General features: G+C 43.7%; 1 protein-coding gene across 1 annotated transcript in view; it reads left to right on the forward strand.

The window, feature by feature from the left end:
- The window catches only part of LOC140211443 (low-density lipoprotein receptor-related protein 2-like), a 68,074-nt gene that overhangs the window by 45,477 nt on the left and 6,072 nt on the right, over positions 1-16,525 (forward strand). The window contains exons 27-34 of the mRNA XM_072281152.1: positions 395-517; positions 3,061-3,432; positions 7,680-7,802; positions 7,884-8,000; positions 11,105-11,221; positions 11,299-11,424; positions 12,169-12,340; positions 12,670-12,882. Coding sequence (XP_072137253.1) covers positions 395-517; positions 3,061-3,432; positions 7,680-7,802; positions 7,884-8,000; positions 11,105-11,221; positions 11,299-11,424; positions 12,169-12,340; positions 12,670-12,882 — 1,363 coding nt within the window. The remainder of the gene's footprint in view (positions 1-394; positions 518-3,060; positions 3,433-7,679; positions 7,803-7,883; positions 8,001-11,104; positions 11,222-11,298; positions 11,425-12,168; positions 12,341-12,669; positions 12,883-16,525) is intronic.

The raw sequence follows: 16,525 nt of genomic DNA on the forward strand, positions 1-16,525 counted from the left end.
ACTACAAATTAATAAAACTGAATGCAAGTTGTACTTGGATAATGTTGTAAACTAGCAATGAACATACCAGGTTTTTAATTTCAAAAGGATGAAAATTAAAAATATTATTACCAAAATGCAGCCTTGTCCAGGTCCAGTTGAAATTAGATAAACTGCCCAAGATTATAGTCTTTCCCCTAAGTTGGTCTTTTCTTCTGATGGAAGAACCTCATAGTGGCAATGTTGGGTGAGTCTTCTGGTTAGTATCAGCAAGCTATTTGTGTTATTAAAAACAAAATATTGGAAACACTCAGCAGGTTGGGCAGCATCTGGAGAAAGAAACGGTTGATATTTTGGGTCTGGATCTCTTGGTCAGACTGTGTTTGAGTCTGAACTAACTGCCTTGTTGTTTTAGACATAAGAACCTGTCGTATGAATGAAATCAGTTGTGGCACTGATTCCCTTCAGTGTATTCCTATTGACTGGAAATGTGATGGTGAAAGGGATTGCATTTCAGGCAGTGATGAAGAGAACTGTGGTAAGTCGAAACCACTGCCTTTTAATCTTCACTCTGACACCAAATTGAACCTTGGCCTGCAAGTCCTCGTGAAAAACACCTTGGAGGGAAAAAATTAATAAGATATCAATCTTTGAAGATCATCAAATCAGTGATCCTGTGTTTTTAAAGAGGCAAGAATGGTAGATATATAACATGTACGCAAGTAATACTAATAGTTTTGACAAAGCATTGCTAAGCTGTACATTGCCACAATAAATGAAATCAATTTAATCAGATTTCTTCCTCTTGGAAGCATATCAGTTTATCGATTAATCCATTAAGTGCAAATTCAGTTGATGAAGTTAACTTGATCACTTTTGGTTTGCAAAGATCTGCTGCTGTTAGATTTTCATTTTAAGAAAGTATGCACAATTGGAGTCTTTCAGCTAATGTTTGTACTTGGTTGTGAAGGAATACCAGAAAGAATGTGTTCAAAGATAGGAAAAAGATGAGAACAGTTGGAAGATTAATCTAAGTGTGGCTGCGGGCAAAATAAAAGTAGCCTTACAACTTGTGCACATTCTTGGGGATGATGTGGAACATAAATATATGAATTGGGAGTTGGAGTGAGCCACCCAGTTCCTCAAGTCTGTCTTGCCATTTGTAAAAACATGGCTGATCTGACCGATCTCCACTATGTGTTCCTGCTACTCCAGAGATACCCCAACCCTCTACCCTACCTCAGCCTATTAAAAATTTACCTTTGTTTGCCTTAAATTTTCTGTACTCTGCTTACTTATCCATTTTGAAGACTGGTTCCAAAGACTTAGACCATAAGATATAGGAGCAGAATTGGTCCATTTGGCCTGTCGAGTCTACTCCGCCATTTCATCATGGCTGATCCAGTTTTCCTCTCAGCCCCAATCTCCTGCCTTCTCTCCATATCTCTTGACACCCTGACCAATCAAGTATCTATCAACCTCTGCCTTAAGTATGCGTAATGACTTGGCCAACACAACTGCCTGTGGCGAAGAATTCCACAGATTCACCACTCTCTGACTGAAGAAATTCCTCCTCACCTCCGTTCTAAAAGGACAGCCCTCTATTCTGAGGCTGTGTCATCTGGTCTTCGACTCTACCACCATAGGAAACATCCCCTCCACATCTACTCTATCAAGGCCTTTCACCATTCGATAGGTTTCAATAAGGTCACCCCTCATTCTTCTGAATTCCAGTGGATACAATCCCAGAGCCATCAAATGCTCTTCATATGACAAACCATTCAGTCCTGGAATCATTTTTGTGAGTCTTCTTTGAACTCTCTCCAGTTTCAGCTTGGCCTTTCTAAGATGAGGGCCCCAAGCTGCTCACAATAATCCTCACCAGTGACCAGTGCTTTATAAAGCAGACTTCTGACCCTTGAGACTGCTTGGCTTGTCTTAAACAGGTGACATTTTCATTTTAAATAGTAACCATGTTTATAGTGCATGCACTCCACATTTGCCAGTTTCCTTTGGGATTTTGTTTCAGTCAAGTTGCCTTGATCTTCAGTGAATGGAAGATGACCATACATTCCAACTACTAGTCTATTCTTGTGCTCCTTCCTATAGGTCAGCATCCATCCTCAAATAAGACCTGTGCAGAATGTACTCTCACAAATGCTTTTAGAAGCAAATAATTTATATTTTTATTTATATTCCCTCCTCATAACATTTGCCCATCATCAAATTTATTAAGTATACCCATTTAGAAACTTCTGCAAACCATGCCCTTTGACATCTTATCTTTCTGCACAGCACAAGTGCTGCAATCTTGACAGTTTAATAATATGCTGCTCTATTCATTACAAAATCAAGATGTTTACTTTTCCATCTCACACTCCTTTTGCCGTTGCCTTCTCTAACTTGTACAAGTCAGAATGCATCTGGAGAGAAAATGGTCACGTTTCAGCTCAATGGCCCTTGTATCAAAGTGAGGAAAGGGAACTTAAATTCACTGGTGTGGGGAAGTTTTGTGATGGGGCCATATCATGGTTGTTTAAAATTTATCATTGATTCCATCTGGTTGAGTAGTTAGAAAAAAATGTTGGAAACCTATAATCAGAATACTGAACATCTTGATCTGGGCATTTCCAGTATTGTATCCAACACCTGCATAGCTTGGTACCTTTTTATTTTATAGCCTTATGTCCTCTCACAACTAACTCTGCTACCCGTAATTGTCATCAGCAAATTTCATAAATTGCAGGAATTTAAGTCCTAGGCCCCAACAATACTTGAGACTTGAAATGTTGACTGTCCATTTCCCTATACAGATGCTGCTTGGCCCTCAGTTTTCCTCCAGTGGTTTGTGGGTTTTTTTTGCTCCAAATTCTAATGTCTGCAGGCTTTTGTTACCACTCTTTACATTTTGCAACTGGGAAAAGCACTTCTTCCCTGTTGTCCACTTAATCTCTTCTAAAGGACAAACTTCAAATTTAATTACTGTCAAAATTTGAAGAAGAGATGCAAGATTTGAAAGACTTCTTGCCGTGATCTTAAGCCTATCAAACAAACTAAACTATCTACCTTGTCTTGTTCCAGGCAACCTTACGTGTAGTCAAAAAGAATTTACTTGCTCCACTGGCAAATGCATTTCGATATCATTCATGTGCAATGGTGAAGATGACTGTGGTGATGGAAGTGATGAAAGGAATTGTGTTCCTTCCAAGTGTGGCCCACATGAGTTTCGGTGCAATAGTTCTCAGTGTATTCCCATGGGCTGGGTATGTGATACAAATGCTGATTGCAGTGATCAATCCGATGAATCTCCTGAACGCTGTGGGCATATTACCCTTCCTCCTACGGTTTGCTCTCCTGGTGAATTTCGTTGTGGTTCTGGCCAATGCGTTCATAGTAAGTGGCATTGTGATGGTGATACAGACTGTCAAGATGGGAGTGACGAAATCAATTGTGGTAAGTAGCTCTGTCTTCGCGCCATGTACCATTGACTTAAATTGGTTGTGGTTGTCTCTGCGTAGAAGGATGTGGTCATTTTGACTGAACTGCTGAGAATAACATGTTCGAGGAGATCTGTTAATAATCCTAAAGCAGAGGGTGCTGGGGAACAAGCTTTACAGGGTAGGTCGTTGTTGGGGTGAGGAGAGGTAATGAATGCTTAACTCTAATCTCGTCAGGAATGAGCAAAAGCTAGCTTTCTACCTAAGGTGCTATAGTAGCGTAGTGATTAGCGCGACACTACTACAGCTCGAGGAAATGGAATTCGGGGTTCCGTTGCGGCATCCTCTGTAAAAAGTCCGTACGTTCCTCCCATATATGCATGGGTTTTCTCCCACAGTCCAAAGATAACTGGTCAATAGGTTAATTAGTCATTCTAAATTGTCCTGTAATTAGGCTAGGGGTTAAATAAGTGGGTTGCTGGGTAACATGACTTGGTGGGCCAGAAGGTATTTCGTGCTGTATCTCCATATAAAACTAAATTAAATTAAAACAGTAAACTTGATATACAAACGTACATATTGTTGACAGGTACCCCTTAATGGCAGTCAGCAGTTACAGTTCCCGAAATGATATCTGGACTTCTACAAGTTTGTGATGTCTGATTAAATTAGAACAGTTGAGATTTTACAGAACCTTTCAATTCAAATGATTAATTTACGCCTACACATTAATTGTTGCTCTGGATTTCTGATTCTCCATTTGTACTGTGATGTTTGCCTTTTAAAATACAGCTGTTATTGCTGTCACTAGTTAGCTGCATTATGTTTATTTATTCATTTTAGTATGTACTTGGCTCATTTCCAGCGTGTGCATTATCTCTTTGCCCTCCTGTTAAACTCTCTAATTTGCTGTAATTAAAACAATGCTCAAATTACTCAGGTCACGCAACATCTGTGGAGAGCAATTTTCACATTACTTGTCAGAACTCCTTTCATGAACCTGTGACTTTCCAGCCCTTGTACATCATACTTCGTACTCTGCATTACATTAGACATTTTCATTCAATCTCTAACATAACAAATAAGGCAGGGGTGGGCTGTCTTTCTTTTTAGCCTGCGCTCTGCCTTTCAGGGTTGTGATTGGCTCTATTTTTCTGCATGATCTGTACAGCCCTCAATTCTCTTCCATGCAGAGATCTACCAAAACTGAACTCTGACTTAGGCATCACTATCCTCAGCAAACGTGAATTCCAAAAATTAACCACTCTAGAAAATGTTTCTGTAATCTACCCTCTCCTCATCACCCCCCCCCCCATAAATCTCTCTAGAAACAAAACCGGGGAAACATCCGACATCCATTCTGAATCCTGTAAGAATTCTTTTTTTTCCCAATGGAATCATCCCTCTTTCTTTAACCCTAGAGAATACAGTTAAGCATCCATCACAGTTTTTCATGTTTGTATATACTTTGATTTTTTTGATTCAGTTTGATTTCAGTTCAGTTTGTCACTTAGAAATGCATGCATTAAAAAAATGATACAATGTTCCTCCAGAATGATATCACAAGAAAACACAGGACAAACCAAGACTAAAACTGACAAAACCACGTAATTATAACATATAGTTACAACAGTGCAAAGCAATACCATAATTTGATAAAGAGCAGACCATGGGCACGGTAAAGAAAAAAGTCTCAAAGTCCCAATAGACTCATCATCCCACGCAGGCGGCAGAAGGGAGGAACTCTCCCTGCCATGAACATCCAAGCACCGCCAACTTGCCGCTGCAGCACCATTGGAAGCACCCGACCGCAGCCGACTCTGTCCGAAAACTTCGAGCCTCCGACCAGCCCCTTCGACACAGCCTCTCCGAGCACCATCCTCTGCCGAGCGCTTCGACCCCGCCCTGGCCGCCGAGCAATAAGCAAAGCCAGGGACTCGGGGCCTTCTCCTCCGGAGATTCTGGATCACACAGTAGCAGCGGCAGCGAAGCAGGCATTTCAGAAGTTTCACCAGATGTTCCTCTGTGCTCTCACGTCCATCTCCATCAAATCAGGATTGTGCACGGCACCCTACTTGACAAATAACAGACATCACCACCGGAGTGGCCGCTGCGAGCTGCACCGTGCTGCCATCTTCTCGCAATCACTTGGGCCAGGAGAATAACACTGCACAAAACCACAGGTCCTTCTGAACAAAACCTGATATAATGGCAGTACAAATTGCTCCAACAGTCAGTAATCTGCACTTGGAATGTGAGTTTTCAGTGACTTGTGTACAATGTGACTCATGCCCCCTTGAGCAACATTTCTCAACATTCGTTTTCTGTGTATATTTGGATGACTTTCTGATTTTAATTATATTTCACTTGTCATATTCTTTCCTACTGGATTATCTGCATGGATTGGAAGTGTCATTAACAGGGCGACACGGCAGCGTAGGAGTCACCGTTATGTTTTACACCACCAACTGTAAGATTGGGATTTAATTCACCGTCTGTGAGGAGTTTGCATGTTCTCCCCATAACTGCATAGGTTTCCTCTGAGTGCTCCAGCTTCCCCTCACGTATAGGAGGCATACGAGTTAGGATTAACAAGGTGTGATCATGGTTTGTTGGCATTGGATGCATGCAACATCTATGGGCTGCCCCCAGCATACTTTGCTGTGTAGGTCATTGATGCAAACAGTACATTTCACTGCATATTTCAATGTGCATGTAACAAATAAAGCTAATCTTTTTACTTGTGTGGGCACGTGGCCGAGTGGTTAAGGCACTGGACTAGTGACCTGAAGGTTGTGAGTTTGTGCCCCAGCTGAGGGAACGTGTTGTGTCCTTGAGCAAGGCACTTCATCACACATTGCTCTGCGACGACACTAGTGCCAAGCTGTATGGATCCTAATGCCCTTCCCTTGGACAACATTGGTGTCGTGGAGAGGGGAGACTTGCAGCATGGGCAACTGCTGGTTTTCCATACAACCTTGCCCAGGCCTGCGCCCTGGAGAGTGAAGACTTTCCAGGCGCAGATCCATGGTCTCGCAAGACTAACGGATGCCTTAATCTTTTTACTTTACTTTAAAGGTGATTTACAAGGCAGGGTTCTGTAGTATCTGTACTGATACACTTCCATAGTTGGTGGTGGAAGTAGATAAATAGCAATATTTAAGGATCATTTGGATGGGCATATGAAGAGCTAGGGAACAGAGGGAACCATAGCACATGCAGACAGATGGGAGTAGTTTAGATGTGCATCATGATCAGTACAACTGTAGTGAGCCAGACCTTCTACTGCTATGATATACTGTCCCATGTTCCCGGTTCTACATCGCATCTCTCATTCTAATGTAGTTTTGTATTGGCTGCGTATCTGCATGCTTTAAATTTTTGTTTCAATTGCCCAGTCACTTTTGATATACGACTTCTTGGTTTCTGCTAAGGCTACTTCGAGAATAATATCCCAGGAGCAAAAATTGTCTTGTTACTGAATAACTGTTTAAATTCATGCACTCCTTGGACAAGTAACTCTAGACCACTTTACTTTTGAAGTTTATTTTCCAGTAAGGTTTTATTTTGTAAACTTGATCCTAGTCAGCGAGGTGAACTGTTTGGAGCTATCCCACCCAGCCACAAGTTACAATTTAGTTGATACTTTTTCTTATACCAGCCTTGTATTTATGTCTGATTTTAACTAAAATCTTCCTAATGTCCATCAATACCAAAGCTAAGCTGCAGTTTCTAATGCACAGGGATGTTACACAGGTCTCTGCTCTGCAATTGATCAATTATACATCAAATCTAAACCAGTGATTTTTCTAAATCAACTTTTTAAACTAAAACCTTCTCATTCTCAAGTTTTGTGGATGCACAAGCTTAATGAGCACCGGATAGTGGTGAATCTTTGGAACTCTACCCCGATGGTGGTGAATTGTAGATGTATTCAAGGTGAAGATGTATGAAAGGTCAAGGAATTGAGGGTTATTTTGAATGGCACAAAAGAGTTGAGGCCAGACTATGTAGTGACAATGTTGCATGGTAGCGCTGGCTTTGAGAGACCAGGTAGACTATACCTATTATCATGCATTCTTGTACCATGTCCATTCGAAACCACAAAGATGAAATCCAGTTTAAGACCAAAATCTAAATTCTTTTCGGATCTACTGCAAATAAATTTTCAGCCAGCTATTAAACTGTTCAAATTATGTACCTAAAATGCTAGCCCAATGCTAGGCAGGGATTGATTTTACAAACACTGCATTTTGATTCCAGCTCCGCTCACTTGCGGACAAGATGATTTCAGATGTGGTAGCAGTGACTGTGTCCATCAAAGTAAACTGTGTAATGGATTTAGAGACTGCCCTGACGGTAGTGATGAAGCCATCTGCAAGAGTGGTAGGTTGCTAATTCACTAAAGTATCAGCTAATGTTTAAGTTTATTAATCGCTTGAGATTTAGATAGTCTCTTACCTTTAGATTGCACAGGATCAAATGACTTCAGATGTCAAAGTGGAGAATGCATAGATATGTCTCAAGTGTGTGATCGACATCAAGACTGCAAGGACTGGAGTGATGAACCCTCTAAAGGATGTAGTAAGTACTTTAAAATCTAAGCAACACACACAAAATGTCAGAGGAACTCAGCAAGCCAGGCAGCATTTATGGAAAAGAGTAAATAGTTGACATTTTGGGCCGAGACCCTTCTTCATGACTGGAAAGGAAGCGGGAAGGCACCAGCATAAAAAGTGGGGGAAGGGGGAAGAGGATAGCTAGGAGGTGATAGGTGAAGCCATGTGGATGGGAAAGGTAAAGGAGAGGAAGCAATCTGACAGGAGTGGAGAGTGGATCATAGGAGAAAGGGAAGGAGATAGAGCACCAGGGGAGGTTGCAGAGTATCCAAGCATTAACACACACACAAAATGCTGGAGGAACGCAGCAGGTTAGGCAGCATCTATGGAAAAGACTAAACATTTTGTGTTTTGGGCCAAGACTCTGCACGAGAAAAAAATGAAATCAGAGTAATAAAGTGGGGGAAGGGGAAGGAGTACAAGGTGTTACGTTACCCTGTAACTGGGTTGCCAAACCAGCAGAAATGTAACACTAGTTGGAGTCTGGATTGCTAGGAACTAATAAAGTTTTATTAAAGACATAAGTAATATAGTATTTTATATATATATACACACACACATACATATACACACACACACACACATACATAATTTGGTTCAGGCAGACCTTTGATGTCTTCTAATCCCCACTGTGGTCACCGACTGTGACCCCTCCTTTCCAGATATGATCGTTCTTCTGCGGTGAACCCGGCACCCAGGCAAGGGCAGACACACACCCCAGGTTCCCACCAATTGTACCTTTACACCCTGTGAGCCTCTGGTCGGTTCCCGCGAACCGGTCCTCCAACCTCCCACCAGCTTGTGGGGGTACACTGCTCTTCCCAGGGTCTCGTGGTATGTCGCGTGCCTTAGCAAACCTGCTCTTTTTATCCCCCTGCTGGGGTATCACCTGTCCATCAGACTTCAAACAGTTCAGGTTCAAAGCAACCGGTCTGTCAATATTCTGAATTGTGTTTCTTTTCTGTGAATCCCTCTCTTCTCTCTTATTAGCATTTTGAATGTTTCTCCATTGTCTTTCTTATTTCTCTCATTAGCATCAATTGTCCGATAGCTTTGCTTGGCGTCACAAAGGTGATAGGTGAAACCGGGGAGGGGGAGGTGTAAGTACAGAGTAGGAAGTCAGTTGGTGAAAGAGATAATGGGCTAGGGAAGGGGGAATCTGATAGGAAATGGTAGAAGACAATGGAAGAAAGGGAAAGGTGAAAGAGAGGGTAGGGCAATTACCAGAAGTATCTCTTTCCCAGCTCTTCGTTTCACCCGTTCCCCTCCCACTCCCAGATTCATCTATCACCATCTGCCTTGTACATCCACCCCTCCCCCACCCTCATACTGTTCAGACATTTGCCTTTTTGCTCCTCCCAGCCCTGGTGAAGGGTCTCGGCCGAAATGTCAACTCTTTTCCGTGGATGCTGCCTAGCCGGCCGAGTTCCTCCAGAACTTTGTGTGAACAATGTTGGATACTCTCCAACCTCCCCCCGATGCCCCTCCTCCTTCTCTTTCTCCTGCAGTCCACTCTCCGCTCCTATCAGATTCCTTCCTCTCCAGCCCTTTACCTTTCCCACCCACCTGGCTTCACTTATCACCTTCTAGCTTGTCTTCCTTCCCCTCCTCCCACCTTTTTATGCTGGTGTCTTTCCCCTTCTTTTCCAGTCCTGAAGAAGGGTCTCGGCCTGAAACGCCAACTGTACTCTTTTCTATAGATACTCCCTGGCCTGCTGAGTCCCTCCGGTATTATGTGTGTGCTGCTTGGATTGCCAACATTTGCAGATTTTCCTCATGTTTATGGCTTTAAAATATAATCTGGAGAAAATGAGTTCAATAGGTTTCAATAGGTACATTTAATATCAGAGAAATGTATACAGTATACATCCTGAAATTCTTTTTCTTCACCAACATCTATGAAAACAGAGTTCCCCAAAGAATGAATGACAGTTAAACATTAGAACCCCAAAGCCCCCCCAGCTCTCCCCTCCCATGCACAAGCAGCAGCAAAGCAACGACCCCCCCCAACTTACCCCACCAGCAAAAATGCGTCGGCACACCCCACCGAGCACTCAGATGTGCAGCAAAGCATCAATAAAGACACAGATTTCCAGTACCCCAAAGGCTACACGTTCACCTGGTAATTTGGCATACCACAGGCTCTCGCTCTCCCTAATGATGGAAAAAGAGGTGTCCCCGTTTCACAGCAAGAGTGGAGACATAACAAGCAACTTGCTGATTTACGATGTTAAAAGTCTGTTGTGTCGCTTTTTCTGAGTTCTGTACCCAAAGAACTCGGGTCTCTGGGCACCCAGCCAGCTCGCTGCTTATGATCTTCCACTTCCCACAACGCATCTGGCAGTGACACCGGCCTTGAATCCGCCCAGCTCCAGAGCCATGAAAATCCGGCACTCTGAAGGCACGCTAGTCTTCCAGGCTGAATCCTTGGCCTTTCGAAAAGCGAATAGTTGTGAGGTCCTGGGAGTGGGTTCCGTTTCTGCAAAGAACCAAAGTCAGCGTGCAAATCCAGGTCAGGATCTTCAAGGAAAAAGAAATCAAAGATAGAAGTAGAACTCTCTCCAGAGATGCAAGCAAAGGAGTTGCCGTTAGGCACCATCCTCCTTCTAATATTTGGTTTGGCTGAATTGATTACCTTACTAGTTATGTAACTTTAACGAATTTCTACCACAATAACGTAGCGGTTCACGCGACGCTATTATATGTCAGGGCATTCCAGAGTTCAGTCTGGCACCATTCTGTAGGGAGTCTCTCTGTATCTCCCAGTGGAATGCATGGGTTTTCTCCTGAGTCCTCTGGTTTCCTCCCACAGTCCAAAGACGTGCCAGCTAGGTTAGTTGGTCATTGTAAATTTTCCCGTGATTAGGTTAGGGTTAATCGGGTTTGTCAGCGGTTGCTGGGGCGGCGTGGCTTGAAGGGCCAGAAGGGCCCACCCTGTGCTGTATGGTAAAATAAATGTAATTTCTACTGATGCTGAAATTCGCATGCAATAACGTGTGAAAAGTCTACTGTAAATGCACATCGCGTTAGGAGCAAGTGTATAGTTACTTGGCTTTCTTGTTCCTACAGATGTAAATGAATGTTTAATGAACAATGGAGGTTGTTCTCATATCTGCATCGATCTACTAATTGGGTACAAATGTGGATGTCCTGCAGGATTTCAGCTAGTTGAAAGGGACTGTGTAGGTATGTTGAGTTTCTAAGCAGGTTATGGCAGAATCGACCAGCAAAAAAAAATGAAATGATTTTTTACTTTTCTTCAGATATTGATGAATGTCAAAATCTTGCAACATGTAGTCAAATTTGCATCAATTTGGAAGGAAGTTACAAATGTGAATGTCACCAAGGATATCAAATGGATCCAGCCACTGGGATTTGCAAAGCAGTTGGCAAGTACAACTTGAACCCATCGTTTAAGTAGCTTTAAAACTTAAAAACATTTAAACAATATGTAAATTTATCATTGTAATTTGCTTTTAGCTATTGATACTTAACCAGATGTGAATAATGTGTTTACACCAGTAGTCCAGTTCTGTGTAGTGCAATTTGTGTTGGTGCTGTTTAAATCCATAGACTTAAAGTAACAGATCGGTAATGCCATGTTCCACGAGGCATTCTCGTATTTCCTCCCATAAGTGTACGTGGAGGAGTCAAAATCTATCTTAAACAATTTTCCTTGAAAAGGACAAATTTTGGTAACTGGTTTTCAGGGAAATCTGAATGAGCAGGAAATGGTACATGCCTAAATGCACTTTCTGCAACAGAAGAAAGTTGCAGGAAGTCATTCACGTTTTGAACTTTGATTATGTAGTTCACTAGGACTGACCCAGTCTTACTAAATAAACTTATTAACCTCAGGTTTGTACTGAAATTTGTAGCTTAGTGTCAGCTTAAATTACTCCTTGTACTGAAGGTAGATTAACATTATTAAACAAGAAAGATATTGATTTCTGATTTTGGGAGTGGAGTAAGGACAATGTCTGGTATACTTGAGATGGTGTACTATAAACTGAGTAGCCTTGACTACTAGACAAAATGCTATTTAACCTATTCCTAATGGGCTTGTCTGGTTATTGGCTTGTATTGGTTCCAGATTTGGTTCTTCTGGGTCAATTATTTCTAATAATCCACAGGGAAAGAGCCATATTTGATCTTCACAAATCACCATGACATCAGGAAGCTAGGTCTGCATCACCAAGAGTACACACAGTTGGCAGTGCAGCTGAGAAATGCTGTAGCGCTGGATGCTGATATTGCAGGACAGATACTTTTCTGGGCTGACATGGGTCAGCGGGCTATCTTCAGGTAACTAAACCACTGAATCCAAAACTAACACTGCAACTTGTCTTCCAAAATATAGAACCGGCAAGTGGATCAGTCTGAATGAAGGAAACACTGTTTAATGTGTAATGGGTGTTGAATTTCAGATGAATTTAATTTTATCCTTAACACTAATGTTTTGATTTTCAAGTACAGAAATTAAATTGGGTATAAGCCACAACATCAACTTTGAAGTATCCACAACTTGCTGAATTATATCAGACACCTTGTGCTGTAGACAAAACAATTGTGTTCATGTATTGAATATATTCTGATTTGGTGCAATGTATGTAAATCATTTATTGCTGTTTTAGTGCATCCATCAGCAGAGTTGGTGTTTCCAAGGTCCTCAAGGAGATAGACTTCCCTATAGCAATTGCTGTGGACTGGGTTTACAAGCACCTGTACTGGACTGACCATGGTACAAAGACAATATCTGCAGCCTCATTTGATGGAAGCAAAAGATTGACCCTCATTGATACTGACTTGAAGGAGCCAGGTTCTGTTGCAGTTGATCCACTATCAGGGTACAGACTTTTTCCTCAATTTATGCTTGTACATACAGTACAACATGCAGTAATGTTTATACACGAATATTTTTGTCTACTGGATTTTTTTTAACTACATCGACCTCTACTCTGCATTGATCAGTGTAGAACTGGATTCATGCAAAAATGGGGAAGGCGTGAATATCCTCCTGAAATATATTAAAGTCAGAAACCATAGAGCCAGAATTTGTTTTCTCAAATGCAAATCTGCCTGAAATGGGCTTTTGAAAAGCTTAACCTGCTTTTTACTGTTCATTAGCCATACGATTAACTGATATCTTCACTTGAGTGTTTCCACTTCCAAATTGTAGCTCACAGTAATAGTGTAACATAAGTGTTTGTCAAGACGGATAAACCTACTGATGTTGCCAACAGTACAAATCAGTGTTCACACCATATAGCAAAAAAATAATGGGAAGCTATATGATTAGAGAGCTTTTAAAAACCAATAAATTGCAACTAAAGCAAAAAGGAGAGAAAAGATTTAAAATGAATTAAGACAGCCAATAACATATAAGAGGGTATCAAAATGTTTATTTTCAGATACAAGTAAAAGAAAGGGAAGAGTAGACACTGGATCAGTGTAAAAATGACACTGGAGACCTAGTAATGGGGGAATAGGAAATGGTGGATGAACTGAATAATGTTTTGGATCATTCTACACTCAGTATGCTGGAAGTTGAGCGTCTGGGGGAAATGGTGAGTGTAGTCACTATTACCAAGGAGGTGCTTCAGATGCTGAAAGTTCTGAAGGTAGATGTCACCTGGACCAGATGGACTGCACCCCAGGTTTTAAAAGAAAAAAACTGAAGAGATTGTGGAGGCATTAGCAGTGATAGTCATTGAAAAGTACAAGACAGAAATAGGCCCTTTGGCCCATCTAGTCCATGATGAACCATTTAAACTGCCTACTCCCATCGACCAGCACTGGGACCATAGTTAAAGTTTTCACCTTTCACCCTTAACCCATGACCTCTTAATATACTCCAACCCAACCTCAGTGGAAAAAGCCTACTTGCATTTACCCTATCTGTACCCCTCAATTTTTATATATCCCTATCAAATCTCTTCTCAATCTATGTACATTCTAAGGATAAAATTCCTAACCTATTCCATCTTTCCATGTAACTCGGGTATTTCAGACCCAGCAACATCTTTGTAAATTTTCTCTGTACTCTTTCAAACTTATCGACATCCTTCTGGTAGGCAGGTGACCAAAATTGCACACAAAACTCCAAATTAGGCCTCATCAATGCCTTATACAACTTCAACATAACATCCCATCTCCTGTACTCAATAGTTTGATTTATGAAGGCCAATTCGCCAAAACCTTTATGACCCTTTCAACCTGCAACACCACTTTCAATAAATTATGGACCTGTGTTCCCAGATCTGTTTGTTTTACTGCCCACAGTTTTGCAAAAATCACTAGGTTCTCAGATGTTTCCAGAAGACTAATGGCTGGTTCTTCGCTTGTGAAGATCAGGATGGAAGAAGAGTCCTCAGAAGTAACAGCATGATCGTTGGTGACTGTAGAGGCCAATTCTCAGCAGTAGGGACGTGGGAACAAGCTGGGATGTGGGCGGTTGGGTAGTAGGATCCTTCTTGCGTTTCCTCTTCTCTTCAGAATTCCTCAATATTCTTGGCTGCTCTGTGAATCGTTGTTCTCCAGTGGTCTCTGTCTCAAACCAGCTGCTCCCACTCATTGACCTCGATATCTGCCTGAGAGAGTTGATGCTTAAATTGGTTTTTGTGCCTCTTGTGCGGGGCACCATGATCTCTCCTGGCCTGAGAGAGTACGCCTTTCGATAACCTGGGGATGTCCATGCTAGCACATGACCTGGCCAGCGGAGCTGCCTGAGCAGCAAAGTGGCTTCAGTGGTTGGAAGTTGAGCCTTCTCCAGGACCTCACTGTTGGAGACACGATCCTGCCAGATGATACCCATGATGGAGCTGAACCGGTGCTGATGGAAGTGCGCGAGCAGCCAGATTTGCTCACGGTACAAGACCCAGGCTTCAGAGCTGTATAGCGGGGTTGTGATGACAGCTGCCCTGTATACCTGGATTTTTGTGGACTGGCACAGCTGCTGGTCCTTCCACATGTGTTTCTGGAGGTTTCTGAAGGCACTGCTGGCTCTGGTGAGTCGATTATCAATGTCCCTTACTATCATAGCGTTGTTGGAGATAACGCTCCCCCACCCCCATAATCCCACAAAAGCATTTCAATACAAGAACAATAAACAGTGCTAGTCATTAGAGATTAGAAATGCAGGGGCAGGCTGTCAACCACCACCCCCAGAGCCCCCCAGAGTCACAATGCCCCCACCCAAGGAGTCAGCCGTCCCCGGCAATCCCAGAGTCCATAGCAAAGTCCAAATGTCCTGGTGGGTGTCGACAGTGCCACCTGTTTGTGTGAGGCAAGAGGCAGGGCACCCGGAGTGTCATCTCCTTCCCTCAGCCTTGCTGGGATAGTGGTGGCCAAGGGCTGACACAGTGCCAGCTGGTCCCGGTGTAGCATGACTGCCTTCAGCCGCTCAGGCAACCGCACCCGATATACCACATCGGAGATGTGGTCAAGCACCTTCCAATGGTTTCCAATCCTGGGGGATAGTCTTTTCTTCCGGGAGGGGCAGTAGGTCCTTGCTGGGGCCCCCACCATGTACTGCTGCATCGCCACCCTAGACTGGGGGCCTGTCCCCTTCCGGGACATGCAAGTAGGGCAGCAATGCACGGACAGCTCGGGGTCCTGCCAGTGCCCAGGCCAATAGAAGCATTTGCACAGCCTGCCCAATGCCTTTGCTACCCTGAAATGGACGAGCCTCCACCTGCCCAAGCACCAACTGCAGCACCGTGGCATGGAGCCCCTGGGCCCCGGGGGGCCACCAGCTGCAAGATCTGTCACCATCGGACAAATGCTACTGCCCGAACAGCAACCCGTCACGCACCTCCAGCATTTCCCACTGCGAGTATAGGACCTTGGTCTCTGGATCCAGGGCGGAGACCTCTGCCCACTCCGGCCATCGTCCCACAGTCAGCCATCCCCTCAACCGGGCCAGCACGGGATCGCTCACCTGTTCACTGTGCGGCTGCTGGTCCGTGGTGGGGAGGTCGTCACCGGCTGTCACCTGAAACGCTGTTGCCGTCGCTTGCCCGTGGTTCAGCTGAGTTATGTTGGGCCGCTGCCGGGTGTGCTGCACTGCCGCGGGCCTCTGCGAAACCGGCAGTGGTTGCTACCCCCTGCTGGATCTGCTTCCTGGAACTGCCCTGCTGGAGAGCCATGGCTTCGGCACCGAGGTGGAGTGTTGCTCCAGACACATCCACACAGGCCCCCAGCGGGACAGGCCCAGCCCAAGGATGCAAGACTCTCGGATGTCGGCGAGCCACACCTCGTGCGCCCCCACAGTGATGCGCAGCCTCCTCTTCCCTCGCATCGCTGCACAGTCGCCGGTGACCGTAGCCAGCTGGACCACCTTCGTCGTCCTCCCAGGCTGGTCCGTGCTGGGGAGAACACCGGGACTGATGATGGTGATGGTTGACCCTGTGTCCACCAGCGCATGACATCCGACGCCCTCCACCACGCAGTCCACATATAAGCCTTGCTCTTCACCCAAACGGCCCACCC

The sequence above is a fragment of the Mobula birostris genome, chromosome 17, assembly GCF_030028105.1.
Source record: "Mobula birostris isolate sMobBir1 chromosome 17, sMobBir1.hap1, whole genome shotgun sequence".
Lineage (NCBI taxonomy): Eukaryota > Metazoa > Chordata > Chondrichthyes > Myliobatiformes > Myliobatidae > Mobula > Mobula birostris.